Source organism: Mizuhopecten yessoensis, unplaced genomic scaffold (genome assembly GCF_002113885.1).
Source record: "Mizuhopecten yessoensis strain PY_sf001 unplaced genomic scaffold, ASM211388v2 scaffold3627, whole genome shotgun sequence".
NCBI classification, from domain to species: Eukaryota; Metazoa; Mollusca; class Bivalvia; order Pectinida; family Pectinidae; genus Mizuhopecten; species Mizuhopecten yessoensis.
Genome location: NW_018405139.1, coordinates 606,864 through 621,347, shown reverse-complemented (window position 1 = coordinate 621,347; position 14,484 = coordinate 606,864). Strand labels below are relative to the sequence as shown.

At 34.9% G+C, this 14,484-nt stretch overlaps 1 protein-coding gene across 2 annotated transcripts; it reads left to right on the top strand.

Annotated features, from left to right (window-relative positions):
• Positions 1 to 768: 768 nt before the first annotated feature.
• On the top strand, positions 769 to 4,680 carry LOC110447848. Of its 2 annotated transcripts, none has more exons than XM_021493795.1 (3): positions 769 to 1,068; positions 2,203 to 2,267; positions 2,817 to 4,680. In XM_021493795.1, the coding sequence occupies exon 3, from the start codon at positions 2,817 to 2,819 to the stop codon at positions 4,029 to 4,031; it is 1,215 nt and encodes a 404-aa protein (XP_021349470.1). In that variant the 5' UTR covers positions 769 to 1,068; positions 2,203 to 2,267; the 3' UTR covers positions 4,032 to 4,680. The 2 variants fall into 2 exon arrangements, with proteins under 2 accessions (XP_021349470.1, XP_021349471.1); XM_021493796.1 differs by having other exon boundaries at positions 769 to 1,072.
• Positions 4,681 to 14,484: the final 9,804 nt, after the last annotated feature.

Here is a 14,484-nt window from a genome sequence, read left to right as displayed (position 1 = left end):
CATGTTTCAAGTTACATATTATAATAAAAGTGTATACGTTTGTTAATATATAAATAACACTCTCTTATCAAAGCCTGGGTAGCAACACTATCTAGTAGACTGTTTTTACACACAAATATAGACTCCACGTTTTGGCAGCCATCTTGTGAATAGAATAACAGTTTTACCCACAACAAAGATACACTGGATACACACTCACCGGATTTATCATCACATGTTATGTATGCGTACACACAAAATACAATGAACCCCAACGATCATTTCTAGGTCAGTTGTTTTCTTCTATAACATACGAATAGATTAGATGTTCTTGTAATCTAGTTTGAGGAGTGTGCCCTTTATACTATACAAGGACTGATAGTGCGGGTTTTATCTAACCCTAAACTCTATATATATATATATTAAACATCGGGAGAACTAAGGTCACGGAAAATGGAACAAAGCTATTTGTTTTATATGGAATATTGGGGGTACGTGTTCGGATCACCTAGGTTGGAATCGGTTAGTTGGTTGTTGATTTCATTTCTAATGAACACAATACATTACACAAAACACAGAGTATCCAAATTACTCGGTTTTCGGCTATAAGATAGCTTTATTAAAGGAAATTGAAGTCGAACCCTCTATTTATTGTTTTGCATTCCTTGGATGTCATCTAAGATTATTTAATTAAGAGTGTTAATTATGATTTTAGTTTATATCGAAAAAGCTAACAAAATGAATTATTTTCCATATATTTAACAGGATATATATAATTCCTCACGATCGTACAATTTAGGACTTTAGATGTTAGTATATTTCCTGTCGGGGGCCCCATGTTCCCAATAAATGACATTGATTTACATATATGCGTCGAGCTGATTTCGCCTTACTTAAGAAGCGGATATAATTTCATCAGAACTACAATACAATGTAAGAGTATGAGACAAGCTCTCATAATATTTACAGTAGTTGGGTATATATTACCTGTACATCAGACAAGGTATTAGAAGAGTTACTGTGCGTAAGTTCAGCGGGCAAGACCTTACACGACCTACAGCAGCCAATAGTTCAGAAGACTTACTGTACGTAAGTATGTATACTAAACTTCTAGTACGTAATTATATACTGCCGGTACTGCAAAATACTAATTGTAAGTAAGGTCATTATAATACAGCCGGTTAAACAATATATCAAAGAAACCCTAATAAGTAATTACACTCAATCGATACAGTAGAGGCTGCCTAATGTTGTTATACAAATAGTGTTAACCATTGTAGATAGACACGACCTTCACGACAATCGTCTCCTAGCCTTTAAGCTTGTTGAAACAAACATAAAAAACTCATGCATAGATCGACAATGGAGGTGTTTGATTTTTGCATTTTTAGGTTTAGCTTCTTATATAGAATGAATCCCTTTATATGATTCATTTTGATATTTATAATTAAATCTGCTACTTGTTATTTAGATGTGTTCTTACATATATGTACGTTGGGAAATATGCTTTTTCTTTGTGTGGAATAAAGTTCGATGTTTTTTTTTATTATGACCATTTTCTTGAAACGATAAATTATACATTTAATTATTTGAATGTGTTGCACCAGGACTATATCACGTCATAGACAAACAAACATATTTTATAAAAGATAAATACCAATGGTCACTTCCGATCCAAGATTTCGGGTTTAGCTTTTCAGTGAATGGGACATAACAGTGAAAATCATTCAATCCCTGATGAAGCACGACAAACAAGTTTGATAGAGAGTGACTGTTGATATCTATTTTATAACGTTCCATATAGTCACATTGTAAAAGACAGTTTGTCTTGTTTCTTATTAATTTCAGTAAAAAAAAAAAATGGTTTTATGCTTTCATTGTAAACACGTATAATTACACTTATTGATTTCCATCAGCTAGATTCCCTTACCATCACTTTTTGTTTGTTTTTTGTTTGTTTTTTGTTTGTTTGTTTTTTGTTTGTTTTGTAACTCTTTTGGCTCCCTTTATCATGAACCCGATGTCTGTTGTGTGAGTACAAAAACAACTCTCTTTTTTATTATTTGATCATTGTACTATATACATCATTTTTTTTTTATTATTTGATCATGGTACTATATACATCATTTTTTTTTTATTATTTGATCATTGTACTATATACATCATTTTTTTTATTATTTGATCATGGTACTATATACATCAATTTTTTATTATTATTTTCAGGACGTATCTGAAGCTACTGTGACTGTTGACGACTTGGAGTACCTCTATAGTAGCGCTCATCGAGAGTAGGTTCCTAATTTTACATGGCAAAGCACGGTGTTTCACTTAAACATGATTATGTCAACTGTTAAACTGTATTAATATATTTGCTAAAAAAATAATGTCACTGGTCTACTAGAAGCCACATTATATAGACTGCAGAGCAAACCTGTGATCCTAGACAATTTGAATTCATTAATGTCATTTAATTATGTTAAATCCAGCGGAAAACAATTTCTTCGAGTGACGATATATAATTATCACATTTATCAATGATTTCTTTTCTCTTACTCTGTTGACCGTGTCATGTACAGAATGTCATAATGTCGTACACCTGTCTTGGATAATAGATATGTACGTGTCTAACTTAAATAGACTAAGTATGGCTTATTTTTGTATGTCGTTAGTTCGAAACAAATTAAGAATATATTGCAGAAACAATCATTTAGAAATAACTAAGACAAATAAGGGCCATATTACAATAGCTACATTGACTTGACTAATAGTGTTACAACTTTTTAATTTGTACTGATTTCAAAAGATTGTTTTATAAGTAGCAATATCTTATCTTACAGATGGCCGCGAACAAAGGAAAATGGTTAGCAGAGATCCTCCAGGAATATTCTACCCAAAAATACTTCATAGAGTATCAAGGATTTAAGTCTAATCACATGGCACATGGAATTGTTGCTTTGAATGAACTTGGAGCGTCTCAGACTAAGATTGGTGAGTTCGCTAAATGGTGCACAAAGCTCTTGGAGCCACCGGAACACCCTGACCATACAGGTGAGGACCCAGACACTCCTCCTGTCAGTGACCAAACATTACCAGATCTTCTTGGGAAGAGGAAGTCCTACTACGGAATACGAAATAATTACATCAGCAAGTTGAACACCTGTGGATCCTTGGAAGATGTCATTAAAGCTGAATTTCCCAAACTAAGCCGAGGTTTGGGCTGTGTAGCAATGCATGGTCTGATTCAGCTGGGATATGGCTTCCATGCTGGACATGGGACCGTGGTGTCTGAAGGGTTGGCATACATGCACCACTCGTATCAACCAATCATATTTGACGAAACAAAAGCAGAAAGCGATATCGAGAACTTCGGCAAAGGTGACACGGATGTACTGGATATTCTAAGTGAAATGAAAGCCGATTCCTCCCTTCGCCAACATATGTTGGATGGTGCTTTGGTGAACAAAAAACTTGGCAAATACTTAGGAGATGGTTTTTCGAACAGATTCGTTTTCCTGACAAATAATTCTGGAGACATCTTACTTCAGTATGCTAATCGAATCAACATTCCGTTCACAAGAGATGGCATAACGGAAACCGAATTCCTTATCAACCTTTCTGATTGGTTGACTGATCAAGCTATTGCCGTATACGCCATGTCCGAAAGGCAAAACGATTTCTTTTTATTACATGGCGTAACGTCCGCTTGGTCCCTCCGGCAGATCATCCCGTACCTGTGTCCCAAAGACGCCATGGACGCTATGAGAACATTCGCCTGTGATCTTATGGCCGTCTATCTAACCGTAGACGCCCCTGCGCTGACGAAGGCCATAACCACTGATGCCGGAAGTGTCACTGACGAGACATGGCGGGAAATCGTGGATACCTTACTAACACAGGAACTTGATCCGCACGAGGAGCACTTACTGAAATTGGTTCATGTCTGTCTGGCCCAGTGGAAAAACAACAAACTCTCGAGCAAAGCTGGTTTCTATGTAGATGCGGCAAAATCATGTCTGATCCACAAAATGTCTTTCTGTACATATGAAGAATAGAGAGGAAAACAGACTAAATAATGATTTGCCTTACTTTTGTCAGATCATTTATAATTACCGGTATTAGTTCCTACATGTATTCATTTTGGCATGCTTTGTAAATATATCAACAGTGTGAATGTCTGTGTAATAATTCAGTTAAACAAAATAGCATAATTCTGTTAATGCAGAACATTGTATTAAGAATGTAAGACTCTAAATAGTCAACCCTTAACATCAAATGTATACCCATCATCAAAACCAAAGAAAATGCAAAGAAAAAATATGACATCTAGATTACCACTGACAGTATTAAAACTATTACTTCTACATGGCTATCACGAAACATTTCGTTTAGAGTCATACCTCTAAGATTTGGTATAAAAGTTCGTTTAACGGTCGAGCTGGTCGTTATGGTGGTATAACGCACATCTAATCCATTTTATCAGGTGTGCGATATGGATCCTTTATATTATTCAAGTCTCAATAATCTGGTAATTTCGACTTTTTATCATCTGTCTACAAATATGAACTGTGTTGGTACAGAGGATATATGCACATTAATACATGTATATTAACTAGTTACATTGTTATATCACATTAATATATATTAACCAGTTACATTGCTATATGCACATTGATATATTAACCAGTTACATTGTTATACCACATTAATATATTAACCAGTTACATTGTTAAACCAGTTACATTGTTATACCACATTAATATATTAACCAGTTACATTGTTATATCACTTTAATGTATTATTAACCAGTTACATTGTTATATCACTTTAATATATTAACCAGTTACATTGTTATATCACATTAATATATTAACCAGTTACATTGTTATATCACATCAATATATTAACCAGTTACATTGTTATATCACATTAATATAGTAACCAGTTACATTGTTATATCACACAGTGATACAATATTGAATCATTTTAATTATTCCTTTTGTCTTGAAGAGATGTGAGGGAGTACCGCTACACCTACGACTGACTTGTGCAGCTCTTACTTTTACCAAACGGTCAGAATACCTGTTTTATGGTTATCTTTCTTGTTTCTACAAACTTTGAAAGTTAACAGAGACATGCATTTTAATATTATTATCTAAATATTAACTTTAGTTAATTCGCGCAATCTTTGTCAATTGCAAATATTTGAATCCGTTACAAATACGACGGACCGGCTCACCGCCACGGAGTCAGTCCTCTTAAACAAATTGTCCTCATCAAGAGGGGTAGTGTTTTTTTACTTTCTTCCTTTTAGCTTTTCAGAAAGAAAACAAAATCACAGAAAATAAAGAAACATTTAAAATCAAATATTTTTAAATATCATAATGTTGTATTTTTAATACTTCTAGTATATAGTTCAGTAACACTCGAAAAAGTCTATTACATTTTATATGTTTCAAAAGAGCACATCACAAGGTATGCTTGCATGTATTTACTTTAATACCAATTTTCGTGTACTTTTTTCTGTTTTGTTTTGATTTAAACATATTTTATTGTAATTTATATACAATGGGAGTTGGGCACAAGTTTTACAACTTATATTAAGCCCTTTCCCTACAATATATTACTACAAATTATCAAGATGGCATATAACATATATATTTACATTTGCTTTAATTGAGAGAGAGAGAGAGAGAGAGAGANCAAAAAATACTCTTATCAAGTACTGTTGATTTACTTGATCCGGTTGTAATTATTATTAATGTAGTGTTGGATTAAGATGTTTTTTTATAGTTCGGAATATTCTTGATAATTGCATGTGCCATGGTCATAAGAAAGGTATTTTATATTAGATATAAAAACGAGTTTTGTTGAAATATATCTTTTGCAGTTATTTTGTATCAATACGTGTAATGATGTTCGTAATAATGTTTAAATATTTTTTTGAAATTGTGAAATATTTCTTTAACCAGTTTAATCTACGTCACGCTTTCAGCGTTTTTTGTGTCATATTACGTCAAAATTACATATTACAAGTAAACGTACGTCATACTTATATACTTGTTGCATATATCTATCAGAGCTACCATTCTCTCATCGTGAGTGACGGAATGGAATTGTTACATTAGTCTTACAGAATTTGATCCCACGTATTCTAATTTGAGGTCAATTTTCCAGTGATCCAGTATTAATCAACAGACTGCCCTTACATTCCATTATATTTATACAAAATGTATTCTACCGTAGCGCTACTATTACGTTTTTTCTCATTTCATATTTTGTTTATAAATGAAAAATTCGACCCATACTCTCATTTAATCAATGTCGATTTTTGTGTATGCTTGATGTGTACATTTTTACTTTTATCATACTTACTTAAAAGTCTCATTTTGTGCTCTTTTTTACAGTTCATTTCTGATATTGATATATAAATTATCATTGAACCAAATTTTGGTTATATTGTAATTGTGATAGATGCTAGGACCAATTGTTAATTAATAAAAAGGACTATCAACAACCCTAACCTTTCCTCGTCACTTTACCGTTATTAACAACAACTATAGCGTTCAGTCTTATACCCATTGTGAGACGTGTATCAGAATATGTTCTCTATGCAGAGATATATGATATACAACATCTTCATGCTTATACATCACTAGCGTAGCTGCCTTAGGCTCTATTAGGCATGCCTACGCATCATTTTGTTGAGTTTTTTGGGAGTTTTTGTCAATGTAGTTAAAATAAAAATCAATTGAATAAGTGTTTTCACTAAACTACAACATTTTACTATATCCATGGTGTTTTGTATAGGTCTAGTACAAAATATGGGAAGTCTCGTTTATTTCTACAGTCAAAAGCTATCTTGTAATACACATACGTACAATACAACTTTCGAGCTTACATCAAACAATGGACCACAACGGTAAACAAGTTTGTGGTCCGGAAAATTCGAAATATGAAAAGTTCAGAGACCCAGTCAGAGGATCCCTCTCGCAGTGAAACTGTCTTATATTCCGTGGCTACTTAATGTAAGGCGCCATTGTATAATTTCCATGCCAACCCCTACCCTGATTTGGCACGCAAAGGATATCAATCACTTGGAGGTAGGATAGCAGGGTGATCGGGTGGCGCAGTGGATAGCTCACTTTCCTTTCGCTAAAACTACCGGGCTTCGATTCCCCTATCGGGCGATAATAGGTATGGTTCACATGCCAGGTCACGTGGGTTTTCTCCGGGTACACTGGTTTCCTCCCACCCACTTTAAGAACCCTTGAGCGCTAATTTCCGGGCCAACGAGTGATTAATATAAGTTGAAATAGCTTGTTTTATAATGGCTGTAAAATAAATAATGTTTATTTTAGCAGATGATGACAAGGTGACCATTCAGAAATAAGCATGCTTGATACCCAAGGTAACTCCTCCACTTTTCGTAAGACGAAATTCTAGCTAATCACTCTTCTATATTACGATCTTTCCGAGCACCAACTAATGATAAGGATACGGACCATTGCCTTCTTTGTATTTGAATGCGAAATTTTACCAGAATCCTGATATTTTATCGCGGGTTCATCTTATAGCATATATAATGAGTACCATATATTATAATCAGGGTTACGGTCGTACCGTGACTATGTATACTCATTTGTAAGAGCATATCCCTTTCTCAAAAAAGGTTTATTCCATCAATTTTATTTTTATAATTTGACCATTTACACTACAATTCCTTATACCAAATTGAGGGAACGCCTTCATATTCTTTTTATGTGAGGTTTCTTTCGAAAAAGTAGGGCAAACTGTGATATAAATATATGGAGGTAAAATATTTTGGAGCATATTTTTATGAAAAGCAATACAAAGACTGAATACATATACAGGGTATGAAATTGTGAAAATACTAAATTGTGAATATGATTGAGTTCCTGGTTGATAATATCTTTGTTAAGTTCGATTGCAAGACTTTCCATCAGTAAGCAGACTGTAGACATTCCTATGTCAGTAAGCAGACTGTAGGCATTTCTATGTCAGTAAGCTTCCTATGTCAGTAAGCAGACTGTAGACATTCCTATGTCAGTAATTATATATAAGCAGACTGTAGACATTCCTATGTCAGTAAGCAGACTGTAGGCATTTCTATGTCAGTTAGCAGACTGTAGGCATTCCAATGTCAGTAAGCAGACTGTAGACATTCCTATGTCACTATGTCAGTTAGCAGTCTGTAGGCATTCCAATGTTAATAAGCAGACTTTAGACATTCCTATGTTGATAAGCAGACTGTAGCCCCCCCTATGTCAGTAAGCTTCCTATGGCGGTAAGCAGACTGTAGGCATCTCTATGTCAGTAAGCTTCCTATGGCGGTAAGCAGACTGTAGCCATTCCTATGTCAATAAACAGACTGTAGGCATTGCTATGTCAGTAAGCAACCTATAGACATGCCTATGTCAGTAAGCAGACTGTAGACATTCCTATGTCAGTAAGCACACTGTGGGCATTCCTATGTCAGTAAGCAGACTGTAGACATGCCTATGTCAGTAAGCACCCTGTAAGCATTCCTATGTCAGTACGCAGACTGTAGACATTTCTATGTCAGTAAGAAAACTGTAGACATTCCTATGTCAGTAATTATATATAAGCAGACTGTAGACATTCCTATGTTAATAAGCTGACTGTAGACATTCCTATGTCAGTAAGCAGACTGTAGACATTCCTATGTCAATAAGCACACTGTAGACATTCCTATGTTAATAAGCAGACTGTAGACATTCCTATGTCAATAAGCAGACTGTAGGTATTGCTATGTCAATCAGCATACTGTAGACATTCCTATGTCAATAAGCAGACTGTAGGCATTCCTATGTCAGTAAGCAGACTGTAGACATTCCTATGTTAATAAGCACACTGTAGGCATTCCTATGTCAGTAAGCAGACTGTAGACATTCCTATGTCAGTAAGCAGACTGTAGGCATTCCTATGTCAGTAAGCAGACTGTAGGCTTTATATGTCAATAAGCAGAATGTAGGCATTCCTATGTCAGTAAGCAGACTGAAGACATTCCTATATCAGTAAGCAGACTGTAGACATTCCTATGTCAGTAAGCAGACTGTAAGTATTCCTATGTCAGTAAACAGACTGTAGGCATTGCTATGTCAGTAAGCAGACTGTAGACATTCCTATGTCAGTAAGCAGACTGTAGGCATTCCTATGTCAGTAAGCAGACTGTAGGCATTCCTATGGGAAGACACTGGGTGCCTCTTCTGCCTGACTTTTTTGTTTTCATACGAGGCTAAATTTATTGATAAGCAATCAGGACAAAAAAAACTCGAGCCAAGTCCTTCATTATTTCAATATTGCATTAAGATATATCGACGTAATGCTGTATACAAATAACAAGAATTGTATTGACCACGTCGATCTTGCATACCCTCCGAGCTTAACATTAAGGACACTACCTGCTCTTCTACCTCAGTCACTCTCCTCGATATTAAGTCATTACTTGATGGAAAGGGATCATTTAAAACTACTCTGTACGATAAGCTGGACGATCTCGATTTTCCTGTCATGAACTTTCTTGTTCTTGACAATAACATCCTTGTTTCTCCATGTTGCTATTGATTCGGACAGTATTCAAGATTTTGCTGGAAAAAGCATTACTTCATGACTTCATCATGGTATTATTGATGTCCACTACTGGCAGACAAAGTTACAACAAAAGGTTTCCAAAGAGGCAAGTTTGATAATGAGTATGCGCACGTTTTATGATCTAATATGGAAATATACTATTTCTTTGTGTGATATGAAGGTCGATATTGTTGATTATGTTTATTAGTGTCGTTTTGTTGTCACTACCCCAGTTATCGCTTTGTGGACGTATCTTTTATTTGACCTAGACTAACCGTGTGTCGCCGAGGAAGCAGAAGACGCTTAATTACCCCTCCGGAACTCATGGTCTTATTTTACTATTACTTCCAAGGGTCTCCATGTCTTTGTTCATATTTTCGCCAAGTTTTATTGGTTTTGAGTTCACACTATAGTTTTGTTGGCACTTCGCTACTCTATATAAAGCTGCCTTCCCACCAATTTAAATTTAAATTTAGTGTATAGATTTCTGGATAAAAATTAGTGTTTGTTCAACTTTAATTCTCCTGTTGTTGTTTTACACAAGAAAAAAACCCGACGCTGTTTAGATTTTTCATTAGTACGTTTTTTTCTCCCAGAAGTACTGATCAAACTTATTCATATTCAAATTTAATTATATATAATACCACTCAGGTGTGTTGTATTACCTATACATTGCATTAGCCTCAATATATTCCGAGCATCATACCATACGCTTCCAAAGTATGTACTATTTGTGCTGGTGCAAACATGAGCGTGTGGTGTTAGGTTTCTATGGAAAATATTACGTATCTTACCTCCATATTTGAAGACTCAATTTGGTTTGCTCTAAATTTCTATAATCATGTTCATTAAAAAATACTTTTTCAACCATCATTGGCACGTGTCTTCTCAATCGTTTGATACAGCAAATCTGAAACATATCAAGTTCAAGAACCCTGTAAGTATACGCTGATCCGATTTAAGAAAAATATTTAAGCAAAATCGTATGAGTATTTAAGGTCATTGGAAGAAATTCCACTGAGAAATGGTGACACAATCCTATTACCTTAAATTAAGCATTTTGAGACAGCTGACAGAGTCAGAGAAAAAAAACTGTAACAGCTAGAAAATGACTTACCCAATACCGATGTATGATTGATAGATGTGCTGTAGTAGAAGACTTTATACACGTTAAGGATATTATATTATTTAGACAGGTTGTAATCCCCAATAGAGGATCTTATCCCAGTTGTGAAAAATTGGCTACTACTGGAAAAAACTATCGTTATGCCGAGTGAAATGAAAGTGTTCTCACACAGTTGTGAGAGTTGTCTCTCTTAGGTTAATTGCTGATGTTTTTTCGCTCTTTTTTTGTTTTGTTGTTTAGTTGGTTCCTGTTATTTTCTTATTATTCGTTGTTTTCTTGGTTCTTTGTATTTTCTTTCGGTGTATTTTTTTCTGAGTTTCTGTTATTTTCTTTTTGGTTTGGTATTTCCTTGGCCACTGTAATTCCCTTCTGATTTTGAGTTTTCATGGTTCTTGTTATATCCTTTTGGTTTTGAGTTTTCTTTGTTCCTGTAATTTCATTTTGGTCTGGTATTTTTTTTTTCGGTTCGTGTTATTTCCTTTTCGCTTTAAAGAGTGTAAACAATGAGGTCACAAGACATAGTTTTACAAAGAGTTAACATCATGGCACACCACTTAGTATTTTAGAATTAGAACATGATAATAAATGACCCTCAACATAGTGTCATAGTGTATTAACATGATGACACGGGACGTTGTTAAAAAGGATACTTACATAATAGCGCATGGCCTAAATCTGTAGCGTTAATATGATGATGCACAAGAGTGTTTTATTTAAAGATTTATATACATCTATTTAACATTAACATGTATGACGGTATGCAACACAGTTACGTTCAAACATATTCCATGGTGCGCGGTATTATATTCTTAATTTATAAAATATTAAATAACGACTCGGGATTTTAATTTTGTATATATTGTTAGTATAATTACGTAAGATTTTGTTAAATATTGTGTCAATATAACGCTGTATGACAAGCGTTTCTATAAATTTAAGATTTATAAACATACGGCATATTACCAATATATCGCACTGTTCAACAGTATCTGATTTCCTACGAACATGCACGATACTCTTATTACAAACATCGTATACCCGGAAATACACAACTGTTTTATCAAGGGGTAATATTTCTTCAAACTATGACTACAACTAAAACGTCGAAACATATAAAAAAAAAAAAAAAAAATATGAAGAGAAGATAATGTTTCCACGGATATGAGATATCCCACATATGGCTATCACATGATGCATCATATCAAATATACAAATGTAATAAGCTATATCAAGTTCTCGCATACAATTAATGACAGTCTGATCAAGAGGTCTGTTGTAACATTGTAATCTAAACGAACAGATGATTTCCCCCTCTTCTATGATAGACCTCCAACGAAGCAGGTTGATGAAGTTTATCGACATCACGATCTAATAGGAAATATGCTATTTCTTTGTGTTATATAAACGACGATGTTTTGACTTAGCTCATTGATTAGTGTGCCTTGTCGTTTTGTTGTTACTACACTAGTTCTCGATGTGAGGACGTGCTATAACTAGAAACTGATCTAGACTGTACATGACGCTTACTCTTCTCGAACACCTGGTCTTACTCTCCTTGTAAATATTCATTCGTTCATATTTTGACATACTTTTATCGATTTTGAGTTTTAACTAAGATTTTGTTCACACCGCAGTATTCAGTATTGTCTTGTTTTATTTCAATTTTACATAAATATTCAGTTTCGAGTGTTACCTGATAAGCAATGTTGGAGTTTGCAGCTTTTTGCTAGTAAGAAACGGTTGGATTTTGGTGTTTCTTAAAACGAATTAATGCATTTGAATTTTTCCTGATAAGAATCGTTTGTGTTTGTAGTGTTACCTGTTAAAAAATGTTTGAGATTGTATTGTGTCATGAAAAGAAATGTCAAAATCTGTAATATTACCTGTCCAGTAATGTTTGAGTTTGTACTTTTATCTGGCAGGAGATGTTTGTTGTCGTGTTGAACTCACATCTTCCTACCACCAGAAGAATCGTTATAATTATACTCGTGAACATAATTTTACCATTATATTGTGTACAGCGTCCAACATTATAAGTATACTCTTGCAAACAATTAACAGCATTAAGAACAGACTACGGGTAAAGCATATACCTGTAAGGTAATGCTACCGCGAAAATATGGCACAAAAGTAATACTACCGCGAAAATATGGCACAAAGGTAATACTACCGCGAAAATATGGCACAAAGGTAATGCTACTGCGAAAATATGGCGAAAATATGGCTCAAAGGTAATACTACCGCGAAATTATGGCACAAAGGTAATACTACCACGAAAATATGGCACAAAGGTAATGCTACCGCGAAAATATGGCACAAAGGTAATACTACCGCGAAAATATGGCACAAAGGTAATACTACCGCGAAAATATGGCACAAAGGTAATGCTACCGCGAAAATGTATGCAGCACTAAGGTAATACTTTCGCCAAAATGTTTACAGCATAGCATTAATTCTACCACCAAAAAATACTAGAAGTGTTACGGTAACACTACCGCGAAATGTATGCATCATTAAGGTTAACCGAACCTCATGTGATGGTTCAAATGGAATGTATCCATTTTCTTGTCCAACCCCAACTATATACTTCAGATTTCTGCTTTCATTTGTTGTTACTACTGGTAGGTTTTTTGTTTGTCCACAGTAATTTTGATTTGTTTCATGATGACATTTGACTGAAACGTTTGTTACAGACACATGACAAGATGCCCCTTCCTCGTCGACCTTAACCACCGCCTCATGTCAGACAGGCCTGATATTTCATATGTTTTGTTATGGTGAGACAACACTGGTGACATGTATCTAAGAGTGTTTGGTGGCAAGACATAAAGGTGATATTAACACACGAACTCACATATACGACAAACTTCTGTGTCACGACAATAGAACTCATAATGTTTATCTCAGCTACCATAACAGAGCTACACACAATACACAGAGCATTATTTGCCCTTTAGAAATATTCCACTTCACTCATAACACCGGAGGAACCTACCGAAATTGCTGAAAGTGTTGGTGATTTCGTTTTGGTTATTTTATATGTACAGCTATCCCAGGGATATATTTTTTTAACTTGTCATTTTATCTTTTGTTTTATGTTTACATCTGATATGCTATAAGGAAATCCGTTTGATTTGATGTCGCTTTCTTTTTCTTTTTGGTGTATTTTCATGTCATGGTGTTGTCTTTTATTATTGACTGTGAGATCTGATGGTTGAAAATAAACTTTGAAGGGATATTGCATCCGTTTAACCTGTGAAAACATTTACGAGACTTCATTCTGTTCGTACAGCGACAGAGCGACACTCACTTAGCACCAACATCAACAAAACGTATATCTCAGACCCAAAAACAGCAAAAGCCCATTTTAAAAACTATCCTGTTCCTCTAAGATAAAGAATTTTCCTTTTTCTCTAACTTCTTATCTACTCAAGCCATCTATAACTAGACCACACAGGGAACTGCGATCCATCTCTCCCCTTGTCAATGAAATGACCAAATAAGGTCATACAAGTAAGATAAGGACGGGAGGTACCTGTAGACATTAAGAGGTTTGAGGGAACTCCTGTAAGTTTGCCATATCGTATAGCGGGAGACAGGGGCCAGACAGCCGATGACCTTGAGATGTCAATCCTACAGCCCGTCCTTACATCAGATAATGGGACCAACGTGACTCAATCGTTGACCAAATCGAATCAAGACATGTTCGTGGTATCTCTATTTATCTAACAGAGGAGTCGGAATTCGGTCCGGAGATACCGGAGTTA